Raw genomic sequence first — 13868 nt, 5'->3', positions numbered from 1 at the left:
TTTACCTGTTGAGTCTAGCATTATGAATGTTGTCACTTGGAGAAAGTTATAAAACATTGCATAAAGAAAAATTAATCTGATTGTGCAAGAAAGGGATAAATTACAAGAGAAAGAAAACTCTCAACAAAGGATACCTGTATAACAAAAGTAACTAAAAGATACGGAGTAGGATTTCCTTGAAGTTAACTACAGAAGAGAAGATAAAAATCCCACTTCAGAATATTCTTCCAAAATATGCAGTTGAAAAAATGCTTGCAAAATTCATTTCAAGGAATTTGTGGGAAAGAAATAATCAAGAAGTAATTTAAGGATTTAATATACACATTTAATTTGTATTTTATTTTTATTTCTATACAACATGCATGAGATATTTATTTATATGTTTGAGTATTTCAAATTTAATTTTAGTTTTATTTAATTCTCATCATAAAAAGCCTGTGTCTTATGAAAGTATCTAAATACCTAAAGCAAAGAATTATGTATAAATTTGGACTTCAACAGGCAATTTCTTTAGATATGAGGCTAAGTTTTATAGAAAGGTCCTTGCATTTGCAGTCTTACTTTTCTGGGACTGAAAGTATGCAACTCTTACACATTCTAAACTAAGATGAATTATGGCTATAAGCATAAATCACAACTGCAAGCACTTTGAGTCTCCCACTAGGTGGCCAGAGACTGGGCCCTTTTTTTATGTTCCTGATAGCTCATTTTAAAGTTCGGTGAAGAGCAGACGCTGCCTCTCAAAATACAACTCATTCACCAGCACTGTGCTCTCCAACTAAAACACCCAAGGCTGCAGTCTTCCATACTGTTTAGAAAGTACCTCTTCTGTGTCAACCTCAGTGTATTAGATTTCTAAAGAAAACCAAAAAAGTAGCAGAATAACCATTTTCTCTTCTTAATGATGTTAATATATACTTTAGCAATAAGCCAAAAGTTTAGAAAGTTGCAATACATTTTCAAATTAAAATAGCGTTGAAAGTACGTGCATTTATATGTGCACCACTGTGAAAATTTGTACATACTGTAAAATGTGATCTTCACTGGAAATGCGTAACTAACTCTACAGGCCTTCCAACTGCCAAGCCCTTTTCATGAAAGTGCTCAGAAAAGGTACTTCCAGAACATTTTTGGTGAGCTGAGAAACAATTGGTACAGAGAGGTCCAAATTACTTTAAAAACATGGTGTGATTAAGAAACAAAACTGAGAGAAGAAATTTGAAGCAAAATTACTTGGAAAGGTCAATAGACTCAAAGAAATATTAAACCAGCTATCTACTGACAGATTTTTTTTGCTTAATAAGTGGTACAGTGCAAAATTTTAGGGTGTAAAGAGGCAAGCCAGTTGTGGGTTTTTTCTGTTATTGTGGAACATTCTGTAGAATCAACCATCTTTTGTCTAGGATCTGGGACTTTTGAGTATATCCAGATACATGGACTTAACAGTTAATTACTACAGTTTTGCAGCAATGTACTTAAAACAGGTGTATGAAAGCGTAATTTTTATTTTGTTTGATAAACTGTTCTACAGACTCTAGCAATGAATTAAAATCCAATCAAAATATCCTTTTTCAAAACATTGTTATCAAGTTCTAGAACCCAGAGTTGAGCAAAAATCAAGAGAATTTTATCAAAGAAACAATAATCCTAGTGATCTTTGATTTTTTTTGGCAAAGTGTGATTAGAAGATTAGTGGATTAGAAGAAAGTTTTACAGAGAAAAGTACTGTCTAACAGTTAAGTCAGCCATATAGCTTCAAATCTGCTGAAAATGAAGATGACCTGCAAAATTAAAAGTGAGCTGGTAACACATGGGAAAAAGTCTACAAAGCTGTAAACTTTGAAAAAAGCTAGAAACATTTTGCTTCCTGAAGCAAACACTGTCTTAGCATTGTGAGCCATGTTTGGACCCAGTGACACAAATTACTGTTAAAGTAAACAAACTTCAAAGCTTCATTTTCCTCAAAGTAAAACATATTAACATTAAACACTGCCTGGAATTATTTAGCTCTTAAATTTAAGAAGGCCACGAAATCTCAGAATTATTTACATGAACAATCTAAAATTGTTCAACTGACTGACAAGCTGAAATGCCACATCAGTGAGGTAAAAGCAGAGGCACTGGCAGACATGATTTGCTTCTGGCTATCAGTGAGAGAAGCAGTGACAAGATCATGGAATTAGAATGTAGTTAAGCATTCTGGTAGTTTTTTATCTAATTATTGCATGAAAAACTGTCCAAGGATACATATCATAAACCATGATGCACTAGCAGGAAATTACTCTGGATGCTTTCACTTAATATTAGAAGTTTTGCTACACTAAAATAAGAGCAGCTGTAATTCAATTCAAAACTTAAATGACCTCAGCAATTTTTCAAGGAAGTGGTACTAATTTTTTGCTTTGTGGATGCACTGTATTGAAGCCATGAACTTGAGACCACAAGAGCGTCACATTTATTTACCTAAAAAAGCCATAAGGAGCTAGCCTCTTTAGAAAACTAGGAAGACAACTATTTAAAACTAAAATGAAATAATTTTTCTGATTACCTCTTTTCCTCTTTTGCTCTCAGTTGCTCCTCTTGTCTTAGAACCTGAACCATCACAGACTCAAACACGCCTGTTGACAAACCTACTAAACTGCGAGGCGTGGAACGACGTCTTGTCGAAATGCATGCTGTTGTTTTTTCATCCTCCTGCCCATAGCATCCTCTAGATGTTACAGCTAATGCTGTTTTCTCTCTTAAATGTCTAGAAGAAAAAAGCAAGCCAATTCACAACTATGAACTTCTGTACCAGTGGCACCTCAATGCCTAGCCTACCAACCATGGATCAAGTATGCTCACTCAGAAAAAAACAGTTATTTTTTCATTTGCCATTTTTTCCATTTTGAAAATTCCTTTATAAAATTTTAAACTTAAACCAAACACATTAATATGACCTCTGTTTTCACACCAGTTAAAAACCGTACATTTACCTCAAGTTACCAAATATTATTTGGAGATGGAATTTTCTGTCTTAGTCCATAAGTATTTGGAAAGAAAAAACTTCCACAAGACCTAAGATAAGAAAGTATCCTTTTTAGCAGATACCTAAAAATAGGGGGCTGGGTGGTGGGGTCTGTTAGGGGGAGGGTTTGGGGATCTATTAGTTGGTTTAGGCTGGGGAAGCATATGTTAAACAGCGGTTTCATCCTATTTTAAACTCCAAAAACTGAAAGGCGAAACACTACAAATTTGTCTGGAAAGTTACATTTCTTCTTACATTGTTTCGAAAGACTCCATTAAAACTTGCGCGAGTTTTTCACAACCTGTGAAAACATTTGAGGGACAGAGGAGAAAAATCCAACTTCCATTCAAAAGGAACCTCCATTCTAAGGTAATTTTCTGTGGCTTGTAGTATTCAGGAATTATACAACCACTATTGATTGATTCCCTTGAATCACTTGAAGGGGATCAATGACCTAAACACTACTCTGTAATAACATAAGAACGACTGTTGCAAGAAGTAGTTCTTCAATTCCATTTTACAAATAAAATTATGTTAAACACTTCAAACAGATTTGTCTAATTAAAAATTTTAAAAGAAGTTTGAGACTTCTAGGTTCCATAATCCTTTGTACTTACAGGTCCTAAAAACTTTTATTAAGCTAGCGCACACTGACATAATGAAAAAATCTTTACAAATCTCTGAAGAGTTAACACAAGACAAACTGACTACATACTGAGGCAGGATTATCTTTACACAGTTCAATATTTCCTAATATTTATCTGAAAAAGACTGTCCATTAAATGGAAGAAAGACAAAAGCAATTGAATTTATTTTCTAGTAAATACCTATATTGCTATTTGACAACACAAAATCTTCCAAGTTGTATTTGGTTATTTATCTGCCAGCAGTAACTCTATTAAGCCAGGAATTTATTTTTTTTTAATCAGGTTTTACTTTAGCAAACCAGGAACATTCATGCCCCACTACGTTCAGCTCCTTCCTTTCTACCACCAGACTGTCCCATAACTGCCGTTACACAGAAACAGTTTCAAATACACCGCTGCTACAGCAGCACTGAATACATTCACTCTGCTTTCAGGTGACTTCTGCACCACTTTCCTAAAGTGTTCTTCCTACACGAACAACGTTCTTACCAGCTCACAGTTCACAATGTATGTCACTAGCAAACATAATGCTGATGGACACACAGAGCTTTATACATTTCCCAACACTCTTCCTTCTTTACCTTCATCCTTCACCAAAAACACCTCCTGGTTTTTACATCCAGAATACTATGCCATTCAGAAGACCGGTGGGCTTTTCACTGTAAGAGGCCACCATGGTTTTCTGATAATGACTAAACTACGATCAGTTCATGAGAAAGCATGTACTTCAGTTGTGATTTAAATTGGGCTTTCTACTATATAGCTCGAGAGCTTTCTATGTTTCAGCTGCTTTGGCTGACAAGAAAGCAGTCCCTGCCCGGGACTTACATTTCAACTTACCACGATTTCTATTTTGCCATTTAAGACTATACTATCGTAAGCATTGTCTCTCATTTTAGGATCATGATTAGCATTTCAAAACAGGTAACTTCGGCTTAATATTTTATTCCTATATATTTTAAGGGCGGTAAAAAATTCACAGATTGTAAAAATAACAATTTCAAATAGCTAAATATTCATACAGAGTTTAGGCAGTTTTGCAACAGAATAAAATAAAGAAAGAAGCATTTGACATCTTGTGTAAACAAGTGTCCCTCCATGTTCACAAAAGGCTTCTTTCAGAAGGAAAATCTTAGTCAGGAAATGCTGTGCTCTATCTGGCATTTTGAGGTTTGGAATTCCAAAGCATTTTGAATTAAGATTTGAATAGTTCCCAGTAGGAAACGTTAATCTTCATGAAAGTACTGAAAGTTCCAGGGTTCTTTCTGTTGTGCGGTTTTGTTCGACGCTTGTTTTCTTTTAACGGAATTTAAAGAAACACACCCTCCTGTTCTACTTAATGTAAAGAACACGCTGCACGGCACCTATAGTTTCCTACACCTACCGGGATAGCAGCGCCAACTTCTGTTCCAGCATCATCTCCAGCTTCTGGGCCTGTTTGGAGAGCCAGTGATCCACACCGTGCAGCCGATAGCAAGTCTCGAGCATGAGCCGGAAGTCACACACGAAATCTGCTATCCCTGTGTACTGACCACTGGAAAATTTCTCTTCCATTTTCAATAGCCATATTCCAGCGGGCATCTGCTGCAAGGACTGGCTGCTCTTACGGCCCAAGAGGGAGCCAGAGCCTTCTTCCCCGAAAAATGCCTGATCCGCGAGGGGCTTCAGGAACGGCGCCGTCAGAGGCCGGTACTTCTCCAGCAGGAACTCGCGCAGGATGCGGTACCCCTGCTGCAGCTCGGGATTCAGGCTCTGCTGCCAGGCAGTATTCCCTCCCTCACCATCTGCCTCCTTCTCAGGCTCCTCCATCCCTCTCTGAGGGGCCGAGGGCCGATCCGCCGGGAGGTCTCCGTCGGACTCCATGTCTCCCGCCCCAGGCTCGTTCTCCGGCACCTGCCGGGGACCGCGGCGCTGCGCCTCGCCCGGTCGCCGCATCCGCACCGGGCTCACCTGCGCACACAGATACCGCTGAGTGCCCCGCCGGCCCGGGGGGCGGGACGCGGCCGCCGGGGGGGAGGCACCGACTGGGCTGGCTCGCGGCCCCGCCCGCCCGGGGACAGCGCCCTCGCCCTCAGGGCCCGCCCCCTTCTCCCCCCACCGCGGCCGGCAGCACCGGCGCATCCCGCCCCCGCGTGCGCCGTTCCCGCTGGGGCGGCCGGGACCTGCCTGGCGCCGCGCGCGCTCCCAACGGGAAGGCGGCGCGTGCCGGCCCCGCGCGGCGTCCGTCGGGTAACGGGCGGCGCGCGCGGCAGCGCGAGCAGAGGGGAGGGTGGGGGCGCGGGAGCCCCCCCCCGAGCGGGAAAGGACGCGGAGCCTCTCACCCCAGCGCGCATGCGCGCGCGCGGCCGGCGGCGGTGCGCTGCGGTGGTGTCGGGCGCCGGGTGGTTTGTGACATCATCAGAGGGCGCCCAGCTCGGAGCCGGCGGGGACGACACAGGGGTGGCTGCTTGTGCGCGTGAGGCGGGGCGGGGCCTCGCGGCAGGGGCGGAGCCTCGCAGCGAATCCCTCAGGGGCGGGACGGGGCTGCTCTAGGCGCCTCCCCGCGGCGCGGGCGGCGGCGGCTTGTGGCCGCGCCGGGCTGCGCTGCCTTGCTGCGGCGGCTGAGAGGAGCCTGCCACCTAACGGGTTTGTCGTCTCCCGTCAGAAGTGTGCCACAAGTGTTCAGCCGCCGAATCGAGGCAGCAGCTCACAAAAGCAGTCAGTTCTACACTCTGTTCTGCCCGACTTGCCTTAGGAGCTCGTGCGTTGTGAGGGGAGGCTGCTACTAGCGACGCTGTCCTGGCCTGCGGTGCACTTGTAGTCCTCTCACGAGTGCCCTCACGTTTCCACGAGTCCTGCTCACCCCTGTAAGAGATCCTAAGGTACCCCAGGGAGCTCCGCAGTTGCAATGGTCTGCGCAGCACTGCGAAGCACTTGGAGACGCACCTCTGTGCGTGACTTTGGTTTTATCCTCTTCACATTCCGAACTGTATGAAAAGCTGAGGGCACCCTGCTGAGGGGAAGAGAGGGGACGAGAATGAATGTAAAGGAGCAGGACTCTACTTCTCTACTTCTGCCTCTACTTCTGTAACGGCATTCTTGTTCTTCAGCGATCACTCCAGAGAGAGACCTTGCTCGTAATGGAGTTCCCTTAATGGGAATAAATGCCTTCGCACTGCAGGAAGGATCATTGTGCATTAAGACTGTAGTGATCCATGCAATAGCTCACCTAAGTGTAGCCACATACAGGATGGTCTTCTGGTCTGTGTTCTGCAGTGTGTATCGCACAGCCACCGGGTAAAGTCAAGCAGTGCTCTGTTAGGGCAGCCGTGGGCAGCTCCCACGCTGTACTGGCGTCTCTGTGACCTTGCCTCTATCTAAAACTGCAGCCAGAAATCGTTATGCAAACATTCTCCCTGACAGTAGAAAGGATGAATAAAGTTGGGATTTTTAAAGGAAATCCTCTTATATCTTGAATGACCACTATGGGATAGCCCTTCCACAGAGTCCTCATGAAGCACCCTCATTACAGATCCATTTGATGCTGCACTGCTTATGGTTTGTGAGATCTGAAATACTGTAAGATAACCGTTCTCTCTTTCCTTATAATGTTAACTGTAAGAAATTGCATTTGAAATGATACTTCGCAGAGTCTGAATCCCTTTCTTGTACTGGTACCGTAAGGACCAATATGTCCTGTTGCAAAACAGAGGGAATGCTGTGTTGTTTTTTCTTTAATAACTGATCGCAGGAGTAGTGTTCATCTTACCTAAGTCCCACTCCAAGCTGAAGGTGGAGAGTCATCATCCAAGGGACAAGAAGTGGAGGGATTCCAGCAACATGTGTGGAGGTTAAGTCAACTGTAGGAAAAACATAACTGAGGAAAGCAACCATTCAAGTAACAGTGGGAATTTCTAGTGTAAATTAAATAAAACTAGATGGGGCTGCAACTCTTTTAGAAGTTTTGTGCTTGTTGGATATCTGGCTTGCAACACTCATGTCCTGGCTCATTTATACTCTCTGCAACAATACCCAGTAGCTTAATAGACATTTTTGCTTCTTGCTATATATGTGGCCTTGCTTTGAGAATATAAAAACTTGTAGTTATAATTCTGCATAAAATTCATAGGCTGAGTAGTCACAAAATGTGTTCAGACATTTTGGTGTGATAACATCTCAGCTATATTCAGATCTCCTGTCAAAAATTGAAATTTAAGGTGATGAAAGAAATTAAGATATTGAGTCAACACTCTAAAATTAAATTTCAGTGAAGAATGGCCTGCATATGACAAAACAAGATGATATCCTTTATAGGAAGCTCTGACTTGTATTTAAAGAGGATATTTTTCCTAGGTATGCAATCAAAGTAGGCTAAAAAATAATTTTTAAAAAAGGATTAGAGTGGGAAACATCATTGTATCAATCTATAAGAACTTTTTTGTATTTTCTTATGTAATAAGAAAAATACATTTTATTCAAGAAGTTCTGTGATACATTATCTATGTACTTCCTGAGCCTTGCCACACGAGTGCACTGTTGAATAAACACCATGTATGATTCCTGCCTTAAATCAGAGATAACCAGTGTACCCAGGGTAGAACTGCTCAAGCAGAAGCAAACATTTTGGAAAACCTGTAACAATGGGGTTTCATTTTACATACTCAGTGTTAATAGGAGCTATGACTCACATATCATTTTAAAAAAACCCAAAAAACTAATCAAAACCAAACAACAACCAACCAAACAAACAAAAAAAACCAACAACAACAACAACAAAAACCCCTAAAACCGCTCCCACCCCCCCCAGCAATTTTAAAAAACCCCAAAAGTTTTCAAAGAATAAATAGAGCTGATAAATATTCTTACAATTTCTGTCCATACATCTGAATTGGATATACAATTTCAATTTTTGCAAAATGGTATGATGGAGATTTGCATACATTTTGATCATGTAAGTTTGGATATGCATGACAATTTCAAAGAATACTACACCAAGTGAGCACCTCTGCCTTGATGTTATAGATGTTAAAGATAGCAAGAAATTTGGTCATTATAATATTACCCACAGTGTCTTAGGTGTGTACAGAACAGTGCAAATGTCAAGTGCATAAACATACACCATGAGAAAGAAATGTGAGATATGCTTGGGAAAGAGTAATCTTCCACATACAGTTCACAAAGGAGATAGGATGATCTAGCAAAGAAAAAGAGACAACTGTCAGATGTGACCAGTATCCTTCACATCTGATGTAAATTTTGAGTGACAGAACATCAGCATGACAGAGCATCAGCATGTCATGGAGGTCACATTCAGGTATGTAAAGTAAAGAGAGTATCTCAGCCTGACCATGAAAGCACCCATGACTTCTACAGAGACACAATGATGATGTAAATAATTAGTCTCTTCCTAAACTTTGATTTGGGTATAAGTTTTTATCATATGCCCTAACCAGATACTTTGTCTTTACATTTGCTTTCAATCTGACATCAGTGTTATCAAACTACAAAGTTACAAATACTGTACAGACTAAGATGATGAATAGCTAAGCACCTCAGCTGGTTTAAATCCCTGAGTTACTTGTGGCCATTTTTAACACTTACCAAGATTTTATATGTGCATTTTTAGAGATTTATATACAACTCTCAAAAAATGTGTAAAATATATACAAAAAGAATATTTTAGTCTAAAGTTCTTAAATCCAAAGGCCCTCTAGTAGTTTTCTATCTTATAGACAAGAGAACTGTAGCATTTTTGTAAAAGATATTACCTCAAATAATTGTTTAGGCTGGCAGAATTATAATATTCATGTTAGGGCACTGAAGGGTTGTATTCTAACAGGTCAGAGCTGCCTGTTACCTGACATAGAATGAAAAAAGGATGGTTTCTGTAGCAGCAGGACAGAATGCTTAGGAAGATAAGTAAAATTGACTGTTTTTTTCTGTGAAGGCCTGAATTCCTGTACCTTGAAATCACGTTCTCTGCTTCAGGAGTAGTAAAGGGGGGTTAGAAAGTACCTTCCACCTTCAACTTTAGGTTACACTTCACAAGTTAGAAAAAAATCTTTTTTTATATAATACACATTCACTCAGTGTATAATTTACTTCTTCTTCTAGCAGTGTAATAAATAGTGACTGGGTGGCTCCATTTTCCTTCATTCTGCTTCTTCTATTTCATATGTTAAAGCCAGGGGTCCAAAGTGCAGGTTTCTGCTCCTGATGACCTCCATGGCGACATAGAATATAGCCCACATTAAGGGTCCTTGAACTCTTCTGTGAGGTGAGTGGATTAACATTGCCACCAGAGCCATTCAAACTGCATGCTCAAGTAGCTACATGTTCCTTCTGCTGATATAAAGTAATGGTAAACAAAATGAACACCAAACTCTAGAAAACACTAACAATGTGCTTTCCGTTTGCAGGTCTGCCACCTGAAGTTTCCTTTTATGAGATGCATAAAATTCTTGGCAAAGAAACAGGGGCTCTGGAGTGTGAAGAAAAGAATCAATCTCTAAAATGTTTCAGCTGAGTTATTCTCCTATCTTTTTCATCCTCTCTCGTGTTCCACCACCTTTAATTGTATCTTTCTCCCTTTTAGGGATACAGTGCTACTTTCTAGCACCAGAGATATCATCATTGACAATGAGAATACAAACAGACAGAAAACAATGAAACAGTGTCTTTGAATTCTGCACTTTAGAGACTTTCCTCCTTTTTTGAATCCTCAGAGCTGTAAGCTGTTTTACATTCAAGCTTCTGGAGCATGTAGTACTGGAAAAGTACAATTCTCCTTAAAATAAGTAATTCTCAGCAACTTCAAGCAGAATTAAAATTTTATGATGTGTTACAATGCATCAAAAATCCATTCTCCAACAAAGACCATGACTAAGTATTTTTTAAATTAACATAAAATGTTATGATCCAAATTTCTGTCATGATGTCTTTTTGGAACTAGAGAAAGAATAAAGCAATTGAGTACATTCAAATGGTTTTTTCCTTGATTCTAGATGGCATGAGAACTGTATGGAGATGGATGCTGTAGGATGCCCAGGGACTTTGACCACTAATGCCTAACACAGCTGGCTGCTGCAGGAAGTGGCACAGCAGGAATCAACATGATTTCCTGCCCAACCATGCCAGATGACCAGCAGAGACTTTCCTTTAAAGGGCACAGGTTGAGAGCTGGAAATGTGACGTGAGGGAATGATTCTCCCAGATAATCAAGTAGGGTAAAACATCTAATCTCTCAGTTCTATAATAAACTCCAGAGTTCAGATCCCTTGTTGGTTGCCATTTACACCTGACATCTGGACATCCAGTACATACAGGCTGATAACTAGGTCCTTAGCCAAGCTGGAAGAATAACTGATGAGATCAGGCTGCAGTATTTCATTTAGCAATGTTTGTCAGTCTGTCTGCTTTTCAGCTGCTGATGTTCACAGGACTTTAAAAAATGTGTATTTTTTCAGCTAGGCTTCCTCCTTCCACACTCTTGCCAAACTTAGTCAAAATTATCCAGCAGATTAAAAAGTGGCTGGAGAGGACAGACAGACAACACAACTACAAATGCCTCGCTCCCTTAGAAAACTAGTAGCAGGAATTTAGTAATCTGTTTATTTTGACTCTGCTCTCTGTAATTGTGCAACACAGGAAAGGCAAAAAAATGCTTCATACAGACCTAACATTTATTTATGTGAAAGGTTTTGCAATTATACTTTATGGTATCTAATTGCATACCTGAGGCTTTTTTAAAATTTTTGTGGTATTATAGGAATGGCAATTATTTCCTCTTCCCAATGCTGGAGAGTGGAGGTAAAATACATGGATATAATTTTCATATCTAAGAGAGGTTTTGAGAATGATTAGTGCAAAGATTAAAATGCACAGAGAGCCAATGTTTGGATGACTTAAACATTTGTTCCATTCACTGCCCATTCAGTTCCTTTATAAAAATTAACTGTAAAGACTGTCTTATACAGTATCAGAGAAGATAAATCAGGGCAAGGGCTAAAACTGTAGTCACACAGATATGAATGTCCACTTCTGACAGGGAAAAAGAGAACTCCTCCAAATATGTTCATGACATTAACAATTCTAGAGTATGTGTTGTATGTCACTGTTCCTGGTGGATGGTGTGAAAGAATCTGTGGCAACGTGTAGTCACCTTACATATAGACACACCTTGCACATACAGCACACCTCAAGACAACTCTTATATGCTATTGTCCATCAATGAGGAATATTGGAAAGACTGGACAATATTCGAAAAGTATAAATTAAAAGGATTGTCTGTATACAAACGCCAACTCTTGTTCTGAAGTGTTGTCACAAAAGTTACAGGAATCTATCAGCAAAATTTGATTAAAATGTAACAGTCTTTTGTCTCATTCAGCCACATCTCTTCTATACATCTGGTTTTATTATATATTCAAAGAGAAAATACAATTTTTTCAAAATAGGAGATTTAGAAAAGTCAGAGTAATTAATTAATCAATATAAACCCCATAATATTTTCTTAATTTTTATTTCACAGAATCACAGTATAGCTGAGGTTGAAACAGATCTCTGTGTATCTGTTGCCCCATGCCTCCATGCTCAAAGTGGGGGCAAACAGAATTGCTTTCTCAGGGTCTCAGTCATTTGGGTTTTCAGTACCTTCAAGGATGGAGGCTCCGCAAAATATTTGCTTGCAGTAAAGACAAACCACTGTAGTCCAAGAAGATATTCTGACAGCCCCTATATTTTCTTCTATTTGCTGGCTTACAGCACCTAAGGGTGTTAGAATTATAGACCATCCTGAGTTGGAAGGGACCCACAGGGATCATTCAGTCCAACTCCTGGCTCCGGTCGTACCAAGAGTCACATCATGTGCCTGAGAGCATCCAAAAGCTTCGTGAGCTCTCTCAGGCTGGTGCTGTGACCATGTCCCTGAGGAGCCTTGTCCAATGCCCAACCACCTTCTGGGTGAAGAACCTTTTCCTGATGTCCAACCTAAACCTCCCCTGATACAACTTCAGGCCATTCCCTTGGGTCCTGTAACTGGTCCTGTCACAGTGAAGAGATCAGTACCTGTCCCTCATCTTCCCCTTGTGAGGAAGTTATAACTGCTATGAGGTTCTCTCCTCAGTCTCCTTCAGACTGGGAAGAACAAGTGACCTCAGCCCCTCCTTGTATGGCTTCAATATATTACTGTCCAGTGGACCCCTTTTGCTCAACGCCTTTTGTGGTCCTGTGTGTTCCCTAGCAAGTGATGGGAGGACATCTTTTGCCATCTCAAGTTCAAGAGGCATCATCCTTCTCTTATTCCAAGAAGTACCAAAAATACTGTAACCCTTAATGAGTAAAAAATATTTACAGTAACATTTGGTATAAGAACTCTAGACTTAGAGAAATGTTAAAAAATAGTAATTTAGCACTGAAGCAGAAATAGTTTTCATTTATACACACCACTTTTCACTTTTGTGTGTATCTTTTTAAGAACAAACTTCAAAAAAAAAGTGTAGATTTTTCAGCAGTGGTCAGCATAGACCTTACTATGTCATAAGTCTTCTGCTGTAAACAGAAACACATGAAGGTTTAAATAAGTCCCCATTCTTTTCAATAGTAGAGGTCTCCACTGCACATAAAACAGAATTATTTAATGACAGTTTGGAAGTACTGGGAGCAATAGATAGGCTACAGTAAGTTCTGTTTAGTCCTGTAAATGTCTTTAGCATGCCATGTTAACAGGATGTGAAGCAAGATTAAGTTGGAAGTCAAATGCTCATTCTAAGTGTTCTTAGAATATTCTAAAAACCCAACAGTTTCCAAGAAAATGCATTAATAAATTACCATGTCAGTTTTGGTCAGTTGGAAAATATATTACTGCTAACTATATTTGGGTTGGTTTTTTATACCTTTAGGGGAGAAAGACCTCAGTGTGAAGAAAAACAAGAACTTCTCATTCAAATGTTAATATATATTCTGGACTTTAGAATAGAAACCCTGTACTCTGAACTAGAGCAAGTTTTTTTGAGCTGACATCTCCATCCTACCTCACACAATCTATTTTAATGTTTTCAATTGCCTTCACTGAAAATGTTTAGAAAAGGCTTTTTTCACACTACTGCTACTTGTAATTGATCTTGTCCCCAGTGTATATCCGTCTATACCCTGGAGTCCAAATTATCCATATCTGATCTTTTTGTGTAGTACAGTCTATTGGCTATGTTCCAGGTGTTTTTCCAGCTCGAGGGGTT

At 40.3% G+C, this 13868-nt stretch overlaps 1 protein-coding gene across 1 annotated transcript in view; it reads right to left on the bottom strand.

Moving 5' to 3' along the window:
* The window catches only part of KIAA2026 (KIAA2026 ortholog), a 58503-nt gene extending 52490 nt beyond the window's left edge, over positions 1-6013 (bottom strand). Inside the window, exons 1-3 of the mRNA XM_030968064.1 lie at positions 5976-6013; positions 5039-5604; positions 2549-2749 (exon numbers count right to left, since the gene is read on the bottom strand). Of these exons, the coding sequence (XP_030823924.1) occupies positions 2549-2749; positions 5039-5604; positions 5976-5987 (779 nt within the window). The 5' untranslated portion in view covers positions 5988-6013. The remainder of the gene's footprint in view (positions 1-2548; positions 2750-5038; positions 5605-5975) is intronic.
* Positions 6014-13868: the final 7855 nt, after the last annotated feature.

The sequence above is a fragment of the Camarhynchus parvulus genome, chromosome Z (genome assembly GCF_901933205.1).
Source record: "Camarhynchus parvulus chromosome Z, STF_HiC, whole genome shotgun sequence".
NCBI classification, from domain to species: domain Eukaryota; kingdom Metazoa; phylum Chordata; class Aves; order Passeriformes; family Thraupidae; genus Camarhynchus; species Camarhynchus parvulus.
Note: the sequence above shows the minus strand (reverse complement) of the source record. Positions and strands in the feature narration are given on the sequence as shown.